General features: G+C 42.8%; 1 protein-coding gene across 2 annotated transcripts in view; it reads right to left on the reverse strand.

Annotated features, from left to right (window-relative positions):
* NINL (ninein like) overlaps positions 1-23,773 on the reverse strand; it is a 464,259-nt gene that overhangs the window by 341,300 nt on the left and 99,186 nt on the right. For both annotated transcript variants that reach the window (XM_069235090.1, XM_069235091.1), the window contains exon 3: positions 11,708-11,804. In XM_069235090.1, the coding sequence (XP_069091191.1) occupies positions 11,708-11,804 (97 nt within the window). The remainder of the gene's footprint in view (positions 1-11,707; positions 11,805-23,773) is intronic.

The following is a 23,773-nucleotide window of genomic DNA, read 5'->3' on the forward strand; positions in this document are numbered from 1 at the left end:
TGTACAGGCCAGTGCAGTCCAAAGGGAGTCCAGCGAACAGAGCTCCCTTCCAGCCGCCTAAGAGATGGCCTAGTCAGGGAACAATGGGCAGAAAGCACCACAATCACCATGAATCCCCCTGTAGGGGAATGACCTCAGGAGCAGCAAGTGTCACAAAAGCCCTCCACCAAACAGTGCAAGGACTGCACAGGGGTGGCTACCGGAAGCTTCACCGCCGCTGGCTCAGGGCAGCACAAGGGCGAAGGTCCAAATCCAAACAGGGAGACAATTGCCGTCCGCTCGGGCCCTCCAGTCCAGTTCTGCTAGGTAGGCAAGGTCCACAAAAGAAAAGACAGGCCCATCTACACAAGAATTGACCAAGCGTACAGTCTTTCACTAAGCCTCACCACAATCAGGGCCCCAGTAGTAGGCCCCTAATCAATGGTTGTTGCTACGTCCCAGCTTCTCCATTCACTCACCATCCCAGGTCCTGCTTCGCTGCTACAATCAGGCCAGGACCCTGTCTGGGCCTGAGTCACCTCCCCTCGTTGCCAGCAGGGGTCTGGTGTCTACCCACTCCCCACTCAGCGCTCACGGGGATGGCCAAACATCAGTGCCACAACCTAGGGCTCTTCGTGCCAATGCCCAAGCACCACTGGCTGGGGGTTCTTCAGCCCACAAGCGTGACACCACCAAGGCTACTCAAAGAAGTCACAACTCCTCTCCAGGATCGGCAGCCAGGTCCTCAGCCTCCAAGAAGGCTCTCAACCAGTCCCACCAAGGCTGCCTCTAACTTCTTATTTCATACTTTTTTGACTGACTTGGTATGTTTCTTGCACCAGAGATATGCTTTATGAGTCCCATAGAGAAGGTACTTCAGATATCTTTGGAACAAATTGTTCATCAGGAAAGAACTCTACCCACCTGTAGATCGTGGGGCTTGGTGCCCAGGCCATGACATGGCTTAGTATGGGCAGTAGCTGCTTTATAGTCACACAAAACAGTCCTTTTTTTCCGCACCTCTCAGGTAGGGACCGGCCACCTTGCCCTCTCTGTTTTATCTATGTAGTGTGCCATGATTGATAGTACAACTTCACAGGAGTGCAGAGTGTGAGAGTCTTTGCATAGTTTGCTCAAATGCACATGAGGAGTCAGACTACCCCACACTGAGTACCTAAGAGTATGTGTAGCCACAAGAAGGTGGGTTTCCATATTAGACATTAAAAGCCTTGAGATGGTTGTATCCCTTGTGCCCCTACATGTCCATGGGCTGCACATTCCCTCTCACATCTCACAGGCAACCATAGCCAGGTTACTGTGTGTTTGGATCAGATTCAATAAGATATTTAGTGAAACAGGAAAGAACTTTGTGCTCACCTCAATAGATCAAACCAGTCTGGCAAGGTCAGAAGGTGGACTACAGTAAGCAACACCTTAACAATGCATATGGTCAAACTAATGTCATGGTTCTAACTATCACCTGAACAATAAAATGTAGTGACTGCCCACCCCAGTGGGTTAGCTGTGGGAGAGACAGGATAAATCACAGCAACAGTTCTCGGTTGCTACAGACATCATGTATTCAGGGAGAATGAGCTTGTTAATGAAGCTTCACTTTAAATCTCAAATTTCAAGTGCATATTATTGTTTGCATCCTGCTATTCTGTGCATCAGCTCAGCGGAAGGACAGGACCATGGACTGGAAAGTGGGCTTCCCTACCCTACGGATGAGACTGGTACAGAGGACAAATATTTGCAGTTGCTCTGAACAATAAGGGAGTGCACTGTATTGTGTGCTCAGATGCTGATTTACTTAGCTCAATAATTTAAGACTCATTTTCAAATGATATCTTGAGTAATGCTGTCTAGACAGTGAGTTGCTGAGGGCTAAAGACCCTTTTTGCAGACCAAGGTCAACCCAAATAGCTTCACTGTTGAGAGCTGATTTTTCACTTATCTCTTCATATTCACCAACAGAAATAAATGTTATGCACAGACACCAGAAGTGAGCCGGAACAGCTAAAGCAACCTAAGGTTGAACCACTGTTAAATAATGGATGCTCGTCCTTCCCCCCTTGGCAAGTCCTCTCCTTTTTGTCTGGAATATAAGGTTGTAGCCTTGTCCTGTACCCCCAGAGCTTCCCTGGCACTACTACATATGAAAACAGAAGTGGCATCTCCCCTCTTCGGACATTTAACTATATTCTGCTAAACTTTGATACGCGTAAAGACTAATTGACCCCACAGAGTGAGACAGACTTCAGTAATGCAACTTTGCCACTTTGCTTCAGAGCAACTGATGAATCAGTGACAACTCTTGAGGGAGGATTCTAGCCACAAAATATTGAGGCTCCTTAAATGACCAGGAGATCAGAAGACACCAAGCTTCTCACTTGTATAAAACAATAAATAAATACACCTGCACAAAGGGGGAAAGGACATTCAGAAAAGAAAAAAAGACTTGGAAAAGGATATGGCACTTAACTCAAACATAAACGTGTGCCCGAAATAAAGAAAATGGCTTCAAACTCTGTTGCAGATGGTATGTGATGCCCTGCAGACTACACTGGATGAACTTGACAGACAAATGCAGGAGGGTAGGCAATAGGCTACCTGCTTCATTGCTCGGGCCTTCTGAAAACAGATCTTGAGCCATATACAAAGAATCACTGATGCAATACTATCAATGAACCTACTGCTTATTTTGCTAGGCAGTAATTTATATACAGGTGCATTCCAATTTGCTGGATTTTATGCACCCATCTGATAGTGGGGGAATAAGAATTGCACAATTGTGAAAATACAGCAATTTCGGGAAACTATTGTCAGAAAGTAGCCTCTTTCTAGCATGATTACTTCCACTTTTGGCCTGTTTGTGAGTGTGTGTCAGTGTGTTTTCACTGTGTCACTGGGATCCTGCTAGCCAGGACCCCAGTGCTCATAGTTTGTATACTAATGTGTGTGTTGTCAGTAGTGCTTAACTGTGTCACTAAGGCTCTGCTAACCAGAACCTCAGTGCTTATGCTCTCTCTGCTTTTAAATTTGTCACTGAAGGCTAGTGACTTCATATACCAATTTCAATTGGCACACTGGACCCCCCCTTATAGGTCCCTAGTATATGGTAACTAGGTACCCAGGGAACTGGGGTTCCAAGAGATCTATATGGGCTGAAGCATTTCTTTTGCCACCCATAAGGAGCTCAGACAAACCCTTCCACAGGCCTGCCATTGCAACCTGCGTGAAATAGTGCACACACTAATTCACAGCCATGTTCACTGCACTTAAGTAACTTATAAGTCACCTATATGTCTAACCTTCACTTGCTGAAGATTAGGTGCAAACGTACTAAGTGTGAGGGCACCCTTGCACTAGCAAAGGTTCCCTCACATAGTTCAGGGCCATTTCCCGGGACTTTGTGAGTGCGGGGGCACCATTACGCGTGTGCACTACATATAGGTCAAAACCTATATGGAGCTTCACAATGGTAACTCCGAATATGGGCATGTCACATGTCTAAGATCGTGGAATTGTCCTCCTATTCCAAATATGGTATTGGGGAGCCAGTTCCATGCATCCTGGGCGCTCCACCATGGACCCCCAGTCCTTCCAAACCAGCTCTCTGAGGCTTGCACTGCAGCTACAGCTGCTGCCACCTCACAGACAGGATTCTGCCCTCTGGGGGTCTGAGCAACTCAGTCCCAGAAAGACAGAACAAAGCATTTCCTCTGAGAGCAGGGCGTTACACCATCTCCCTTTGGAAATAGGTGTTACAGGCTGGGGAGGGGTAGCTTCCCCCAGCCTCTGAAAATGCTTTGAAGGGCACAGATGGTGCCCTCCTTGCATAAGCCAGTCTACACCGGTTCAGGGACCCCTTGTCCCCTGCTCTGGCGCGAAACTGGACAAAGGAAAGGGGAGTGACCTCTCCCCTGTCCATCACCACCCTAGGGGTGGTGCCCAGAGCACCTCCAGTGTGTCCCAGACTTCAGCCATCTTGCTTTGCAAGGTGTGGGGGCACTCTGGATGGCTCTGAGTGGCCAGTGCCAGCAGGTGACATCAGAGACTCCTCCTGATAGGTCCATACCTGATAAGGTAACCAATCCCCCTCTCAGGGATATTTAGGGTCTCTCCTGTGGGTTCTCTTCAGATTCTGATTGCAAGTTTCCTTCAGGAATCCTCTGCAACTACTTCTTCATCCTCTGACCTCGGATCAACCGCAGCCTGCTCCAGAAACCGCTGTAACAGCAACAAAGTATCCACAAGGGACACTTTTTTTCTGCAACTTCAGCCCCAGCCAGCAACTGCTACAGTTTCCACGGTGTGCACGCTCTGAGGACTCCCTGTCTTCATCCTGCACCAGAAAGACCGATGGGGTGCAAGAGTCACTCCCCTGCTCACGCAGGCACCTTCTAAGACGACGACCGGTACCCTTGGATTCCTCTCACAGCGACGAGCGTGCGCCTAAGGACACAGAGGGTGGACCCCATCGACATAGACTGTCCTGAGGTCCTGCTGACGCAATTTGGAGGAGGTAAGACCGTGCCTTCCCTGAGAGCGACGGTACCCCTGTGTACTGCGTCTTCTTCACCTCCTGAGGCCCCTGTGCACTATTTGCAAAATTCCTTCATGCACAGCCTGGGCCAGGTCCCCAACACTTCATCCTTCTTTTGTTGTCCTGCACCAACCGCGTTTTGCACCTCCTTTGTCCCCGTGTCCTGGGACTCCCGTGGGTGCTGTCTGGCATCCTGAGGGCTCTTTAAAGTGCTGAGAGCCCCCTCTTCCTCCTCACACAGAGTTGAGGCCCCCAGGTCCCTCTTGGGTCCAGCCAGCGCCATTTTGATGCAAAATGCATATTTGTTGTAAAGAAGGCTTGTTGGCGACTTCCAACACGAAATCACATCTGCATCCATCTTCACGTCGTGGAACATCTTTTGAATTACGCAGGAACCTGCTGGCATCGTCCTAGGGTGCATTCCTTCAGTCTTTGACTAACCGGGGACTCTTCTTTTGCACCCTCCCTGGGGTTGGCAGGGGCTCCTCTCCTTCCTGGAACTTCTTTCGGCTTCTGGACTTGGTCCCCTTCTTTTGCAGGTCTTCAGGTCCAGGAAACCAGCAGTTGTTTGCAGCACTGGTTGGTTACTGCAATGATCCGTATCACGAGGTTTAGTGTGTCCTAAGAAAATCTGCAGTACTTTACTCCTGCTTTTCTGGGCTCTAGGGTGGGGTAATTTATTTACTGGTACTGTATTCTTACTCTCCCAGTGATTCTGCACACACTACACTTGTCTAGGGGGGAATTTGTGATTCACATTCCACTTTCTTAGTATATGGTTTGTGTTGCCCCTAGACCTATTTTCTCTCAATGCATTCTATAGCATTTCTTATTGTTTGCACTGTTCTATGGCAAATTATTTGTCTAATTTTGATGTCTAGTGTATATATTGTGTATAATACTTACCTCCAGAAGGAGTATTGTCTCTAAGATATTTTTGGTACTGTGTCACCCAAAGAAATACCTTTATTTTTGGTAACACGGAGTATTGTCTTTACTCGTGTATAAGTACTGTGTAGCTATAAGTGGTATTGCATGAGCTTTGCAAGTCTCCTAGGTCAGCCTAAGCTGCTCTGCTATAGCTACCTCTATCAGCCTAAGCTGCTAGAACACTACTACTTCACTAATAATGGATAACTGGACCTGGTATAAGGTGTAAGTACCCAAGGTACCCACTACAACCAGCCTCCTACAACTATGGACTAGAGCTTCTTTGACCAACGATAAGCAGGACAACAGTTCCCTAATTTTTGTGAGTACCTATAATTCCTCATCCAATATTATCAAAAAGATTATGAACACTCATTGCTGCTTACTTGCCTCCAATCAGATCCAATGCCCTGAGGGCAAGAATATAGACTGATTTGCTGAGTTTTTGTTCAGTTTGACTGGCGGCTCGTCCTCTTGATAGGCCACTGGCAGGCACTGAGTACATTTAAATGGTGTGTAATGTTTATTGATGAGTTTGATTTCCTGATTTCATATGATAATTTACTGTGACTGACTGGATACCTTTTATTTCTCTCCCCTTCCCTCCTAGGTTTCTGACCCAAGCCGGGCTGGCCTAAAGGATGCTGTGGAACCTGGAAACATAAATATAGTATCTAATAGTAGAATGCTAATAATGCAACATTCAGTTTGAAATGTGAACGTTAGAGATGTGTTTCTATGTCAATGGTGCAGTTTTTCATTTGTTTTTCCATTAAGAAAACATTTAATTCTAAACAAATTGAAATTAAAAAACCCTTATATATGGCTGCCTCAGTTTACAGATCAAATACAGAAAACCCACCAATTTCTCAGGAGCCATTTGTTCTAACTGGTGATTTTAAAGTGGTGGTCAGTCATCAATGTTTGCTTGAATACAACAAGCTGTGAATGACCTCAAGGGACCCATGATGTGAAAGGTATTGGGAAGAGGGAGCACACAACTCAGGCAGAAATGTCTATGCATACCTTCTCGCTAAGAGAGTGTGTGCGAATCTGCATCTTTTAATTTCCAGAGAACAGCTTGAGTTCCTCTGTGTGATATCAATAACATTGTAAGTTGGCTGTGCCTATAATAGATTTCACACAAACACACAGACATCCACTGAGCTTGATACTGTCGAATAAGGAGAAGATGCTCATCGCAAACAAGAGTGGTAACGTTGGGTAATATTGGCTAAATTTAGCTCTAGTAAGCAATTCCTTTCTTTATTTTTTATATCAGCCAAATGTTCATCTCTCAAATAACTCTTCCATCCCCCCAAAAATGCCAGCAAAGAGGCGTACTTGACAGAGGTGCCTTTGGTCACCGCTATAGTTTGATCTGTACGTGGACAGTTTAGTAAAAAAAATGATATGACACAGGAAATTTAATCCATTCAACTTTCAATGGATGTGTACAATAACAGTTTGTAGACAATGTGGTTATGTTTCACTCTCATCCTGAGGTAAATATGAAGGCAATCAATAAGTTATATTTTTATTTACCTGATGTAAATTGAATGTTTGTAAACAACAAATACTTTTTAGTAATTTATTCTCAATGGTTTTAAGCAGTTATTTTAGGAGTTCATTTAGCTTGTGGAGATCAGAAAGGTCATTTAAAGTTTGATGGAACAGGACATCATTTGTAACTTGAGGAATGCCCAGTTCCACCATATTCATGTTTACTCCACCAGTTTTAAAGTTGTGGGAACTGCTAGATTTCTGATGGCGGAATCTCAGTTGGCAATGCCATCTGAAGCATTTCATTGCCAGTTGACAGCCCGCAACAATGTTCAAGAAGTTAGGCTTCCAATGTGTTTAAGGTGTGCCTTCCAGCATATACTTTCTGTGCTATAGAATGCAATTGCGAACATAAAGAATTCTGAATTGTCACCAGGTCACAGAGAAATACTTACAGTAAAATAAGAATTTACGCTAACTGCCCTTTGTATTTAAGGCACTAAGACCCATTAAAGGAACGTAAATGAAATACTCAATTAATCTGAGGAGGTCCAGAAGCAGTCAATGATCTCAAATGCAACAGGCACGTCTAACAAACCCCAAGCTGTCCTTCAGGATTGATTACATATTTCCAGTAGAACAAAAAACACAAACCTGCCTGGGAGCATCCAAAAGCTCAGCTACTGACAAAGGTTTGAATCTGACCCGGCACTCAAACATCTTTCTACGAATGACAAATCCAGTATTGGTTGGCTATCTGCTGGCTCTGCTATGCTCAAATAATATTTTCAGCAGCGTAGCAATTTTGAAGGATTTTATCATGTGCTGACAAAGATGTAGTATTGAAGGGACAGTTTGTGTTGAGTTAAAACATTTGAAATAAGTTATGGAATTTCTGTTGCAAACAGAGCAAAGACATTAGAGTAGATGGGTTGGAGGGCATGTAGACGAGCTAGAAATAGATAGACCTTTTCAGCGGTTTCATGAAAACAATGAAAAGACTGTGGCAGGCAATTTGTGATGACACTATTGAGGTTTGGAAGGTTCTGGGTTTTATCAAAGCAACAAAACATGCATCTATGGGTGTTAAAGTCCTTCGGAGAGTTAATTATACCTTTTTCTACACTCCCAACCGTGGGCTGTGAAAGCTCTTGCTGGCCTATGTGATGCTGCTTTGCATCTACCAAATATCACTTAACTTAGAGTTGCCCTCTTTCACTCCTACTATCTAGCCCAGGCCTCTTCCTGAGCTTAGTTTACCTGTTGCATAAAAAGAAAATCACAATTCTGTGATTCTGATCTGCTTCCATGAACATGCAAATCTGTGATGTCTAGAGCATTTGATTCCTTTTTTAGACGACAATATATATACTTTAAGCATGGCCATGTGTGTCCTAGTACAACACTATCTATAGCAGTAATCTCATTCTTACAGGGTAAAAAGTGTATTTAAAATGTGGGGATTATGTACGCTCTACAGCAATACATCTGTCACTCAATCATACTTATGAAAACTGAAAGTATCAATTGCTTCCAGTGAAATCAGTACTGATTTCCTTATTGAAATATTTCAAACAGCACTTGAAGTGATTTTCTCCTATTCATTTTTTCACTCACTTCAGAACAGAAAAAAGGGATGGCTATACATTAACAATATAGTTTATCACACTTGCATCAATAAGAAAGGCAGGTGGGTGTGGGTGCATATGCATTTTTTTGTATTAGAATTTATTTGATGGTTTGTAAGATGTCGTCAGGAGGCAGAATTAGTTAACCTAACATAAATAGACTCTTTAAGGGGACACTGCTTGCTGCTGCTTAGTGTCTTTGTACGCTGGTAAATTCTGAATATCCACTTTATAATCTATCTCTCTATGACAGAAAGACTTTTGCAGCCCAAATTCCTAGGGCGATTTCTCTGAAAGCAAGATATGCAATATTAAAAGTGGCAGCAAGAGAAAGGCTTACTGTGATGTTGCATTGCTTCATTATTTAATGTTTTAATCTTTTCATATCCAGAACTACACCACATTGCTTACTTTGTCTCACAAGCCTCTCGTCTAGGTGAATAAAGCTAAAGATGAGCAAATTATTCTATTCCTATTTGTTCATCTTCTTCCATTGTCAAGGGGCACTAGTGCAGGAGGTCACATTTGTCCATCACACAATAGTTTCCACTGTTTTGGGTGTCTTGAAAAGGTAACCATCCCTGTTCTGTGAACTCAGCAGGTATTCTCTGATAAAAATGGCTCAAAACGGACTCCTCTGACGCAACCTTTTATAATAAAGAATATTGTTTACACATATCCCTATACAAGTACCTCGACACAAGGCACCTAAGTATCATATCCTCTGGGTCATAGTCCTTGTCCATAAAATCAATGTAACACGAAGAACAAGGGTAAAAAGATCTTCTAAATGATGAAGTACACGTCTTAAGCCTGGTGGCTGAGGACTTAGCTCATCGGAAATCCTGAAGTAATGTAAGGTAACTGAATAGGTTTGAAAGCCTTTTGGTGTACAGGAGTTGCAGAGTTCAGCTCTGATGGTTTTGGAATCACTACAAGTGAAATTAAGCTTCTTGTGGACTTTAGAGATTGAGCCAGATAGTGCAGACAGATTTAAAGGGTCATATAGTACTTTTAAGAAATCAATCCACATTGTGGGTGGTTTGCTCTCTTAGAGCCTGTTGAAAATGGCCCTCTCTACAGGGTCACCCCCAAACGTTTTGCCTTCCTCCTCCTACTTTTTGCTGGATTTTTGCTTGTTGGACGTAGGACTTTGTGCACTTTACAATTGTTAACCAGTGATGAAGTGCATGTGCTCACTCCCCTAAACAGGGGTTGATTACATATACCTGATTAGCATATTTAATTTACATGTAAGAGCCTTGTAGAGTGGTATACCATATACCCAGGGCCTGTAAATTAAATACTACCATTGAGCCTGCAGCACCTATAGGGCAGGGATCTGTGTAATTAAACGTTAGGACATGGCACATGCACTTTTCAGTTTTACATGTCCTAGTAGTGAAAAGCTCCTAAATGTGTTTTCTCACTACAGACAGGCAATACCTCTCCCATAGGGTAACAATGGGGATTCCTTTATAAAATTAATAAGTTGTAATTCCCAAACCAGAGGTGGTAGATATCTTATGTTTGGTATCTATGAACTTGTAATAATAAACCCTCTTTAAGGGTAAAGTCTGATTTAGAAAGTTGGCATTTTCCTGCCCTTAGCCCTCTGTGCCTATAACCTGCTTTAGGTCACATGACTGGGTGTAACTGACAGTTGGGACTCTGTGAATTCACCCCAGACAGTCACACAATAGGGGATCAGCAGAGCCTGAATGGGCCATTAACTGACTTGATTGGGGGGGAAGAGACTAAGCACAGCCCCACTTGCAACTGAATAGGCTGGGCTCTGCCACCACACAATAGGCTTAACAACCCTGTATTGTCAGTGCAGCCAGCTAGAACCATGGTTGGGGGAGGGGGAGGTGAGGGAGTTGCTAGAACTTCAGACAACCTTTCTGGAAACTTCACTCAATGTCTAGGAGCAGGTCACCGTGTATACAAAAAGGGCTCTCAGACCTGCTCCTCAGTTCACTACTGGACCTGCGGAAGGACTCTCAGAGGACTGCCTGCTGCTGTGATCTGCTGTGCACTCTGCCAAAGTGCTGCTGTGTCTGGATGGACTGCTGCTGTGCTGTCTGGAGCCTGCTTGAAACTTTGAGGGGACAGTCCTGCTGTAGGGACCTGCATCACCACCTGCAGCAAGGACTTCTGATGTGATTCCAAGGGTTAGTTTAGCTGGCCTCCTGTTCTGAGCCACAGGGACATAACAGGCTCCCACTATCTTAAACCTGCACCCAGCCTGAATGAGTCTTGAACCCCCAAGAGGTCTCCATCCAATCCTGGACCCTTGGTTGTGGTGCAAAAGGTGCCCAGGTGGCCATTTGCTAAAACTGACGACTTGCTTTTTTGAACCTTAAACTATAGAAATTCAAAACTCTGGTTCTACTAATTGGATTTTCATGGTTTTGGTGTCAAATAATTTATAAAAATGTTCTCTATTGTTCTAAATTGGTTTGAGATTTTTATTACGTTGTGTTTGCACTGTGTTGCTGTTTGTGTACTGCATAAATACTTAACACATTGCCCCCAAGTTTAGCGTGACTTTTTTTGTGCCAAGCTACCCAGGGTTAAGCACAGGGTAAATTAGTGACGTTCTGTGGTTCGCCCTGCAAGGGATTGTGGCTGTTGCTTGACCAGGGCTCACATCTCAGTCGACCAACAACCCATTCTCTCACAGGGCCTGATTACGCTCTCCGTCCTAAACGTGACAGATATTCCATCTGCTGTATGGCAATTTCCATAGGATATAATGGAATAATATCTGCTAACGGATTTCGACGCGACTCAAGTAAATTAAATTACAAGACCAATAAAATATAATGTTTGAATTGAAACACAGTAGAGACAAAGTATGTGCACAGTTGCTTCAACATGTAGTTGTTCACACAACTTTTCACACAATCATAAGGTCCTTTTTAAATAGCTATTGAACTATCAACATCTGTTTGCCCAAATATATAGAAGATGGATTTCCCAAATTCTAATGCTCCATACACATTTACAAAGATCAGCTGAACTGCTTGCTCCGGCAGCTTCCCATGATCAAATACAAGGAAGGTAGGAAGCAAAAAGGATAACATTTAAATGTAAACAAGGAATCATAGCTGACCTGGCTGCAGATAGCTGCTCTCCTCCTCTGAAATGCTAAGGTCAATTGTACGCGACAGGACTGCAACAAAACCTTCCTTGAACTCTTCAAAATTAACCTGTAGGAATGTTAAAATAAGATAAATGTTATCCTTACAGTATCAGGTCTCCAAAACACACCTGCAATTTATTTTATGGCTACAGTTTTTCTCCATCCTCTTTCACACACTCTTTATTGGAGACTTTTTGTAGTACTTTCAACCAAGCATGTTAAAAAAGGATTATGAAATATACTTAATTCTTATAACCTACAACTGAAAATCCTTCTCTAAACTGTACACCATGCAGAATGCAGAACCGGTTTTTCACCATTCAGCCTATTTAAGCTCTGCACTTAGTTATTAGCAGGGAAAGCATCAATGGGAGATAAAGCATAGGTCCTAAGATGGTTCTTTGCCGAAAGATGTTCATCAAAATGAGGACATTACCAAAAAACAGACTTGCGTGGCAAGTAGGATGACATTCTCCTAGGAAGGACATGTCACAAAAGATCTCGCTCTACACGTTTCCCTGATGCACCACTATTTTTTAAGGATAGCCACAACCTTTCGATTTTGATATAGTTAGCTCAGAGTTTCCATAGAAAGAGCATTTTTTGTTTTGCAAATAACTTTGAAGCTATTTGATAGATCTTCACATAAGTTTCCAAAAAAAAAGTTCATCCAGCCCTGCTCCTTTCTGTCAGTTTCCAGGATGATCTGTTAAGCGGGATCCAAGAAAAGGGAGAACGCCTAAAACCCTTTCTCCCTATGCAATTTCCACAGGGAAAATTAGACAACAATACAGAAAAAAACTATTGAACAAAATTACTATAAATTTAGCAGAAAGCTATATCTTCACCCCAACAGTGTGCTTTTTAAGTCGAGCGCGCAAGTGCTTTAACCTGTTGTAAGTCTTGTGGGCTTTTAATCATGCCCATCGCACGCCCACCACTTTCACTCGTTCGTGGGCTTGCCTTTCAAAAATCCTTTGTAATCATTGGTAAATGCTTTACGTTTGTCCCACCTTGGGGAGGTTTTGATACAGCCTTGCAGACTGACCCGGTTACATGGATAGTTGCACGATTGGTGATATGCTTGACTGAGCAAACTTTTTTTTCCCTTTCGTATGTCTCCTTTGCACTCATGCTCATGGGGTCTATGGCACTTTCAATCTGCTCACCTATGTCAACTGTTTGACTTTTCATTTTCAAACATTGTGGAAAGAAAAGTCCAGTTAGGAATTTACAAAGCCAATAGTTCTATCTCGAGTAAATGCGAGACCCATTGCATTGGAAATGCTTGTTGTAATTTGGTGTAAATCTGGTCAGCCATTTTTGAGAAAATAAGGTTCAAAATATAGGGATATCCAATACCCTGTTCCGATTAACTTAGTCTGTTGGACTCTCATGCAACTGGGCATTGTGACTGGCTGTCAGCAACATCAACAGCACCCTGTGGTCATTATTTCAAGACACAGATACTCAGTCCCCATATCCTCAGTTTCCTAAAAATAATACATAGAAGGTGTGTGTGTGTGTGTGGTTGGTTTCATGGAGGGAGGGGTGTGTGTCTGTGTGTGTGGTTGGTTTCATGGAGGGAGGTGTGTGTGTGTGTGTGTAGAGGGAAGGAGTGGTTGATTCAAATGTTACGGAAAAAATCTTGCCTGCCGTTCCTGTTGTTGCCTTATGAAAGCATACAGGGCGGCCCGGGCTACCACGATACCTGTGGGAGCGCATAAAAACTAGAAGTTTAGTACATGTTCAGAGTTGTTCATGAACAACTAAGCCTAATTAGAAGGCCATGCCCCTACTATTTAACCCTTCGCTCTGCAGAGAGGTCTTTACGGAGACCCAAACCATCACCGGACCCGAATTACTTTGGAAGTGCACAGCCTTTGCCCTGCACACACCTCATCACACCTAAGCCCCATTGTGAGGGCAAAGGACTACTACGCACAGCCTTCACCCTGTACAGAGGTCTTTACGGAGAGGTCCGTCCCCCACTGCCCCCAAAGCCCCATTGCGAAGACGAGTGCCTATTTGGCATAACCTTCTCCTTGTACAGAGATCTGGACAGACAGGCCAGTCTCTCACCACACTCAAGCCCCTGCGATGCACAACATTTACCATGTACAGAGGTCTTATATGGAGAGCCCAGCCCCTCACTAGCCCCTAGCCGCATTGGACAAGCACCTACTACGCACAGCCTTCTCCTTGTGCAGAGTGTTCGCAGAGAGGTGAAATATCATTCATAACCTGATATGTTTAATTACAAAAACCTTAACATTTGCCAGCTTTAGTTCAGTGAGCTAACTGTAACTTGCACCCCAACATGGAATCCTTATGACCTAACAGATTACGTTTTTCAAAACATATTCAATGACATTGATGATTTCTCTGATGGCATCTCAAACGACATCATTGATGCCATCACCGACCCATGTGCTCTTCAGTATATTTAACAAACCAGCACAGCTTTCGAAATATGTATGAACTAAAGGTGCAAATTCCCACAATGCATAAATTAGATGAACATATGCGCTAATATAGAATAATTAAACTGTAGAACACTCTGATCAGACATCAAGTCCAATTAGGTGGCCAAGACCCTTCTTTGCACAGCCTTTGACCTGTGCAGTACTATTCTCCTCTTCAAAAAAAAACCCACTCCTTCATGACACCCAAGTGCCATTGGGTGGTCAAACCACTATTATGCACAGCCTTCACCTTGTGCACAGCTCTTCACGTAGAACTCACTTCCTCCACACACCCAAGGGCCATTAAGTGGTCAAGACTCTACAACATACCGCCTTTGGCCTGTGTACAACACAACGAACAGCCCAGTCCCTAAAAACACCTAAGCCCCATTAGTTGGCTAAGCCACTTTTACGCATAGCCTTCAGAGACTGTGCGCTTCTCTTGCAGACAACCAAGCACCATAGGTGGCTAAGCCCCTGCTACCACTTTCTTCAACACTCAGACATCCAAGCACCATTAGGTAGCCAAGCCACTACTTCGCACCACCTCTATCCTGTGCACACGTCTTCACTGATGGCCCACTCCCTGCACACATGCAAGCCTCAATGGAAGACCAAACATGTTGCAAAACCTACACTCATTAACAGTTCAAAGGTTATAGAAAATGTAATCTAGGTGTAGCTTACTAAATACCTTTCAGTGTGATAAGTGTACAGCAAACTCTCATACTCACTGGATTATGTCATGAGTGATGTTATCAATGATGTACTCTGAGATGTCATGAGTGATGTCACTGAACATGTCATGGGCGCTGCAATATGTGTTGTCATAAGCAGTGCATGGTGGGGGCGCATGTTATAGTTATCTTGCTGAACTATTACTTGCACATTTAGTTTTTTTTTTTTCAAGTTTAAAACATCCTGTTGCTACTAAATGTCACTCAGCAATAATCTCCCTTTAACCTTTGTTTTTTCAATGAATTACTATTTTTTTGTATACCTAACTATAAAGTCCCTTTAACTTTTGTTTTCTTCAGTGAATTTCTACGAGTTTTTTTTAACATTCACAATAGTCTTTTCTTCTATGCCTGACTACAGCGTCACTTTAACGTGATTGTGTGTAAAAATCCCTAGACAACAAGGGATGTGCAAAGGAAGGTGGTAGGCCTCATCTGTGTTAACAGGCAATTGTTAAGCAGCATGTGTTGAAATATGAAATGAAGGGTGTTTTCAGAACAAAACTGATACTAGAAGGAAGATGTCTGGCATGCCATAGGAGACCTCTGTGAAATACAATTGTGGTGCGGGGGAACTACAGGACACTGAGGGAGGAGCAATCAGCAGATGTTAGGTGCGCAAACTATGGTAGGCAGAGGTGACCAACCAAACATTTAGAGATAAAAGAAAGATAACCCTGGGCACAAAAGTAATTTTTTTGTTTTGCCCTTGGGGCTACTAATTCCAAGGACATCTGGAGGACAGACCAAATGAATTTTAGGGGACACGCCTTTGGACATGTGAAGGACACACCTATTTGAAGAACATATGTATGGGCATTTAGAGGGCAAAGCAAAAGACGGAGGGATATTTATGCACCGGCCATAAAGCAAGGTTGAGATAGGACTGGGTTGAAAGACTGCTCAAAGGCAGAAAAGGCAATATAACATATTCAAAAACAAGTACTGCTAATTTGGCCACTTAGAATTATTAGAGAAAGATAATTTTTTCTAAAAAGATCTGCCACCCATACGGTTATCGTTTCTGGCCAGTGGGAGGCTTTTCTTTCATCAGAAGATTGACATGCAATCCTAGACTACCTGTACAACATTTTCTTAACAATTCCAACTTTTAAATCTTCTACACAGTTTTTAAAAACTTATAACTATCACCCACAACTTTTCAAAAATGTATAAATGTTTTTTTTTACAAGTTTTAGCCGGAAATATAAATAGAAACTTCGGAAAATATGAAACTGCTTGCTAAAAAGCTGTGAATATGATTCCAAATTCAGAAAAAAAAATGTAAGCGTCAGAAAAAAGCGCTAAGAATGCAATTTCATTTTTTTTTTTTAACAAAGTCATAAAAGTTGATGTCTTACAATTCAGTGCCACTTGCTGATGATGACAAAAGAAAAGCTGCACTACCACCAACTCACTTTCACTGGCTGGAGGCAGAACATTTGCAAGGATGCCTCAAAACAGAAAAAAAAAACTGAAAGAACCGGAGCGGTCATTAGGAGTTTACAAATAAGCAAATTATGTAGCTCTATTCTCTTTGCAACGGGTGGTTGCTCAGGGTCACCGCCATGTGATGCGCACCGTGCCTTCCCTTGAATGGAAACGTATCACAGACTCTGTCGTTCATTAAGAGCTCTTATTAAATAGATCTCCCTTCGCTCATTATTTGGCCCTGGATAAACTGCTCTCCACCACTGAGACCTTTTTAATTTTTGAAAGTCACTGTTTTCATGTCGTACTCGAACACTTACTGCGGTAGGCATTGAGGTCTCACAACAACTCCATGCTTGCTTTTGAACTTTTATCGCCTGCTATTAAAAGTTTAAGGATAATATTTAAGGATAAAACATGTATAAGTTTAGTTTAGAAACATGGGCAGGATCGACAGAGGAGGTGACTCATCAGAAATCACCTGCTTCTTCCTCCAACTGGTGGCCAGGTTTTATCAATTGTGATTGTGCAAAGGAATTACTGTGCATCCGAAGTGTATTGTTCTGGCTCCATATTCTTCTTCCTGAAAGAGGTTTACAATCAAACCCTGCTCAACTAATGACAAGACCAATCCCAGTGCTCCACAGCTCTGAGATTTAAGGAGTGCAATTGACAAAAAAACATATTTTAACCAAAAAATATTTTTAAAAAACACATCTGACTCTATTTTATTCTAATAGTAATTAGACTGAGTATATGTCTCTTTTCTGTTTCTACACACAAAATTGCTTTACAAAAGTACAATTGATTTTAACACCTAAAGGCCTGTGGACACCCATATTTATGCCCAAATACATAAGTGCTAATATCTCCCCTCGCTATATGGACTCCTGTTCATCATGGCACTTCATTATATATTTATATACCATCTCTGCTAGAGTGTGAAAAATTTTCAGTTTTTGAAATGAATTATTGTCCACATTTGGGTGTCAAAATAAAAAAAAGGGAGGGCGTTCCCACTCTGTCTTCGTTTCCATCTACGGCTGTAACCAAGAGGTTAGGACAGTGGTGGTCAGCGGTGCGCTAAAGGGACAGGGCTCTGCGATGGGGGGGGGGCTGTTACAGGGTGGGGAAACAGGGAAATAAAACATAAATTAATTACGAAAACAAAATAAACACTTACCTTCTCTCCGTCGGGCTGCTCCTCCGCTGGCTGCACATAGGCACAGGCTCCCAGCCTGCCCTGTAGCCAACCCTGACGCTGCCCAGAGCAGCGTCAGGATTGTGTGGGAGCGCCCAGCCAGGACGCTCCCAGGCAGACTGGGATCTTGTGCAGGCTCTCTCCAGCCCAGCAAGAGAGAGCCCTGTGTGCATGTGTGTTTCGCTGGTCCAAGTCAGCCGGACAAACACACATGCGCTCTGAGCTTCACTGCTTGTCACCCCGTGGCCCCGCCCCTTTTACTAAAAAAACGATAATAAACCTAGTTTATTATAGTTTTTTAGTAAAAGGTTTGCAGCTGCTCCACCCAAATGGAGGAGGCGCCTCTGGGTTGGGATGCAGTATATGATAGGGTTACGTGTGCCCTTTTGGCACTATGGCTCTCTGCCTGGTCCAACCCACACACTTCCTTAACAAGAAATAGCTTAACGGATGTTTCATAACACACACTCTATTCCCTGGCTTTACCACAGCGAAAAAACTGCAAGGTGGCCGGATTCCCTGATATTAAAGACTTGCTGTTCTGTCTACTAAGGACAAAAAGTCGATTTTACTAAGTACTGGGCTCAAGCGAGACTGGATAGGGAACATCTGGCTCTGTTGAAACCTTCTGCAATGGCTTACTTTTTGGGCTGGTGTTGACCAGGATCTTTTGATTTTACTAAAATTATATGTATAATATACTTTCTTATAGAGACTCTCATATCCCTTCCTTTTCTTTTACCCACTACAGCTTACAGCAAGGAAAAATGGGTTAGCCCAATTCAGTCATTGGCTAACTTCACTGTGAGTGATGGCATTCTGCCCTTTCACCAAGATTCACATTGATACATAGTTCCATTCTTTGCTACTAACTACTGTGGCAATGTGTGGTTCATGAAACCAAAAGCTTGCTTTTGGCTACTTTTGTTTTACGATTAAGAAGGGACTGGCGGTGGCCCCAAAATTAAATTATTGCAAAAATGATCATAAACAAAACAAGCACTGAAAAAGCCAAGAGGTTGACAGGCAACTCCTGAACTATTGGCTTTTCAAATGCTTATTTCAATTATTTTTGCTATGGTATGGAGGGGTACTCGGTCTGGGTCCTAAACTCCTATGATTGGATTCCACTATCCCACTTTATGATCGACTAAATGGATGTTAAGTTCACGTTGCCAAAATCTGCAGTAACTGACTTGTATTCACTACGTTGTTCACTGGGCTACACAAGTAATCCATCATGCATACATTTTTATTTTTTGAGTTTTTGTTATTCCAGTGTGCACATTCTTGAGACCAGTATTAATTTCTGCAGGGATCCAAAACAGTAGAGTGGCTTTTGATAACTCTGTTATCATTAAGGTACCATAATCTCCATTATGCAATTGCAAAATTATTTGTGGCAAAGAAAGAATAATGAATGTGTTTGATGAAACACGTAACATTGCGAATTGTTAATCATGTTTAATTTGAAAAAATATGTGCTGAAGCCCAAAGTTTTTCTTAGGAGCCTGCTGCTGGCATTGTTGAATGCTGCAGTTTCTGAACAGCAAGACTGACTAGTATTGATTCCACCACCCTACGCTTCCGGTCTCCTTATTTCGCTCATGTAGACATTCCTATTTTGTGAATTTTTTTCTCTTTTTTTCTCCTTTGTCTTCCTTTCTCTCTCTAAGGCTGATGGGTTAAGTCTGATCCTCAAACCAACTGCATCCACTGGCATAAAGTACTGATTATGAGGTTTTTTTAAACAATTGTGTCCAATGAGCAATAGGGGAAAACACTGAATTGTGGATGATTTTTTTATAATTGTTATTTTAATTTTCAACAAAATAATACTGGGAGAGTTAAATCATAGACATTAGCATTGCAAACTGACATGACAAATACATAGGACATTCGATCGAGTTTTCTACAGTGACGCATTGCAAGCAGTCACAGATCAACTGACCTGCCACCCAGTAGCACTCTAGAATGAAAAGAGTATTCCTGCAATGTAGGGGAAGCAACAAGTCTTACAATAGTATGCCCAGCAGAAGCATTGGGTTCTCTGATTTAGGCCTGCTAAGTACATGTTTATCGAAACCCATATGTCCTTAGGTCTCAAGTGTGGTGGGTGGCGTGAGTTGTAGTTTTCCATATTTTCATAGCAGGTCTGGAAGCTGGTTTGTGGATGATTAATGCAGTATGATGTATTGTGTTGTTTAAATAGGCAAGTCTTTCATTTTTTCCAAAATTACAGCAGCACTGGGACTGTTCTGATGGATACAGGGATGTTGTTCAAGATCCTGGGCGTATTGATGGAAAGGCCTGCTCTCTTGTTTTATCTTTTTAAACTTCTTAGCCTGTGGTCTGATGGTATTCTGATTACAAGTGTGCCAAGAACCACCATAAATAGTGAAATAGTCTGCAAGAAAAATGGGGGTGCTGGTAGAGGTGGATTTGTAAATGATACTCCTAGTTTTGAAGTTGTGTAGGACTGCAAGGTTCACCAGTGGAGTTCTATCAGGATGGTGGATGATGTGATCATATTTCTTCAGCCCCTAGATAAGACATGCTGCAGCATCTAGGATGAGTGTGTGGAGTCTGGGAGGCCACGGAGCATGGTATTACCTTCATCCAGGAGTGAGATTATGAGGGCTTGAACCGTAGTTCAGAAGCCACTTTCTGAAACAAACAAGTTTGACTTTCTTTAAAACAGAGCTGGTACCAGGCTGTCTTAGTTATTTTGACAATTAGATCCTTGAGGGTGAGGTTGGTGTCCAGTTTGAATCTAAATGACTTGGCATTTGGGTAAAGTTGGAGTACGAAGCTGTTAAAATGTATACTACTGAGCCAGGTTGGTACTGTACCATGTTTACTGTTCTTGGCAAATAACAGGAATCCTGCCTTAGTTGAGCTTCAGGTAGGTGATGGACATTGAGGGTTGGATGGTGCACAAGCAATATTAGAGGCATTGGATGTCTCAATCAAAGGAGACTTTCAAATAGAAATGTTTATCATCAGCATATTGGTGAATCTTGGTGCTGTTATCTATGTGCAGAGCGCCAAGGGCCTTTCTGCCACCTCCCAGAGGGGGTGGATGGCATGTTCACCTACAATCTGCTCCCCCTCCCCAAAGGGAGGCAGAAATCCCACTAGACACCACACATTTTTTGGGGGGAGATTTTTTTTTGGGTGGGGAGGGGACTGCCCCCCGGTCATAAGCCTGTGACCCCCCTCCCCCCCTCCCAACAGGGGCCCTGTTAGTCTTTCTGTCACCTTCAGGGAGTGGATAGGGTTTTCACCTCCCCCTCATGTGCCACCTGTGGGGGTGGGAGAAGAGGGTGGCACACTAGATACTAGAGATGTATTTTATTGTAGAAAAAAATATGTTGTGTGGGTGGACCACCCTGGCGTTGGGCCTATCCTCCAGCTCTAAAGCCCCAACAGTCTTTCTGCCCACTGTGGGCGTAGAGCACCATTCACATGGCAAGCAAGAGAGATTTTGATTCTTTGTCCATAGTTTTGACATATGGACCGGCCAAGTAGGAATAAATCATAATTTTATCCAACTTGCCCTAGTGAATGGTCACACTATTCAGGCCCATGCGCTTCTGCCAAGGGAAACCAACTAATTTTGAAAACAATTAACATATCCTAGTTACATACTTGAAGATTACTAAATGCTTTCCATTATATCCAAGGATCTATGTCAAGAGCTTTAAGGTACTTTACAGCTAGTATGATTTCCGGACTGGCACCAATAATTTTGGAGGATGGAGTGATTTTACTCATACAGTGCTTTGTAACAAAAGGACTTCAGAAATGAGAGCTATTTAGAACCAAATAGATTGGGGTGTTTAAGCATGATCTAAGAAAAATGGATTGAGAAACTGAGCTCCGGAAGCAAGTACCAGTTCTAGTACATTTAAAACTGCTAAATATAATCATGCATTTTAGCATTTTCTTTTTAGAGCATGTGTTCACCAGTAGACATGGAGAGATATGCTTTTGGAAAAACAAAATCTCTCAACGAAGTCAAAGGAACCATAAACAACAACTTAAATATTTCATGTTTCATCTAACTGCCCACTGACACCAGGTGCTAAATGGTGTTGTGTGTGCGCGGAGAGGGGGACATAATGCCGCTATTAGTCAGGAGCATTATGGGTGATCTACAACTCACAGATCCATGAGCATCTTGCCAAGATTCCCTATACATGATAAGTGGCTGAAAAGACTACACGGAGCGCAAGAAGAACAGATCTTCGCCTTGGATATGTAATTCGATAGAGATTTCTTGGTCTGAAAGTTTTGGGAAAAGATGGGTCTGAGTTCATAAGTCTGCAAAGTGAGGAGAACTCTGCAAAGTAGCTATGGAATCCCCACGGCATGTTGCCATGTGGTATCCCTGCAAGGATGGTTCAGAGGGGAACGGTAAAAGGCTTAAGAGAGGAAAGTCCCAGAGTTGGAATATGGTGCACCAGGTTTTTCTAAATGGCTTAAAGAGAGGCCTTGAAAGAACTTTAGCAGTATCCATTTAATGCAAACTTATGCAACTGTTTTACATTTCTTAACCGTCCAAGAAATAATGGGGGATGAATGAGCAATGGTGCTGGCAGACTTGCAATGGAAGATTTGGTCGGAATACCTGGGTACAGATGGAATAATCATATTTGTAAAGGATATATTCACTCATGGGCATGCTGATGCTGAATTATAGAAGTTTGTTATTACCCAGCTCAATGGTATTTAGTTTGGGTACCTTTTTAAGTCTCACCTACTGCACAGAGTATACACTGTGTGCTATGAAACGTATTACCTAAAAGTGGCTTTGAGCCCGCCAATTACTTACCACTGGTTTGCTTAAATGTCACACATGCTTGCTTGTTTCTCATTTGTTAGTGAGTGTTGGGTTTCTTTTCTCGTCTTCCCTCCACTGGAGAATGGGTGCACTACTTATGTCCTTCCACTGCCTACTTTTCAAGAGCTAATATTTTATTTTTGTTGATGCACTCCACAAGAGTGCATTTGTTTTCCAGTTGTCTCCCTCGTATACTTCTCGCCTCATCCTCCACTTCGCTCTGGTGTTCTGCTCTCTCACCAGTGTGCTTTTCCACTCTCCCTGTGTTGCTTTGTTGGCTGTGTCCTTCTCCCTGCCACCCCCACACTGATGTTTTTGCCTGTTGCTCCCCTAGGCTCTCGCTCCACATCGCTTCTGCTCTCTGTGCCCACTTGTGTGCCCCCCTCACCCACTCCCAAGCTGCTTCCAAAGTCACCTGTGTCACTTCCTCCCACCCTGTGCAATTTGCTCCTTCGCTCCCCCATTGCTTTGCCTCGCCGCATCGCTTCCCCACCTGCTTTTTACAAAACTCTTTCAGTGTATTTATTTTCTTTTTAGTTAAAGATCCAATTTGAATCAGTAACTAGAAAGGAAAAAATAAGTGGCTGCATCATACTGACAGGGATGCTTTTTTCCCACGTTTTTTGGCTGTGTAAAAAGCTTTTCTTGTGTTAATTCTTTAGCCTTGCTGCACAGCACCACTGACAAAGCCAATAGATCGCAAGGGCGAGAACTATCGGCTTCGCCAATGCTTGTTTAGTGTTTATCAACTGTCACAAACAGATCCTCGTAGTGGGTGCCATTAGTCCAGTGACAGGACAGATCTGATTAGATATATGAGTAGCATAAAACAGTAAACCTTCATGCAGCAGAGCAATGATGAAACATAAGGCATGATTTACCCAGTGTCGCAGTGAGGGGGGCATGTGACAGAGCAGAAAGGCACATGGAAGGAAAAGATCAGGACTAACTGGAGAACCATTGAGAAAGGGGAAAAAGGGGCAAGACTATCCCCAAATGAAACAATTATTTCCTGATAAAACCCTGAGGGCTAGGGCTTCACTTATGCCTTTTATTAAGTCTTCACATTTCTCTACATTTCACATTCCTCTCCTCAAACGTCTCACAATTCTTTAGCAATTGTCTCATGTTGACGTTAAAATTGGCATTATTATTCCTGAAGCACAAATACAATTCTGTCAATCCTAAAAAAAAAAAAAGAACTTGCTTGTTATGGGTCGGCTCTGGGGGTTTTCTGATGGCTCTTAGAAGAACGAACTTTGGCTGATGAGCATGTCTGGTTAGACGTCGTAAGTGCCAAACTGTTTACCACACAGAATTTACAATTATCTTCTTTAAATAGCAATCCACTGTCTG

This window comes from Pleurodeles waltl, chromosome 5 (genome assembly GCF_031143425.1).
Source record: "Pleurodeles waltl isolate 20211129_DDA chromosome 5, aPleWal1.hap1.20221129, whole genome shotgun sequence".
NCBI classification, from domain to species: Eukaryota; Metazoa; Chordata; class Amphibia; order Caudata; family Salamandridae; genus Pleurodeles; species Pleurodeles waltl.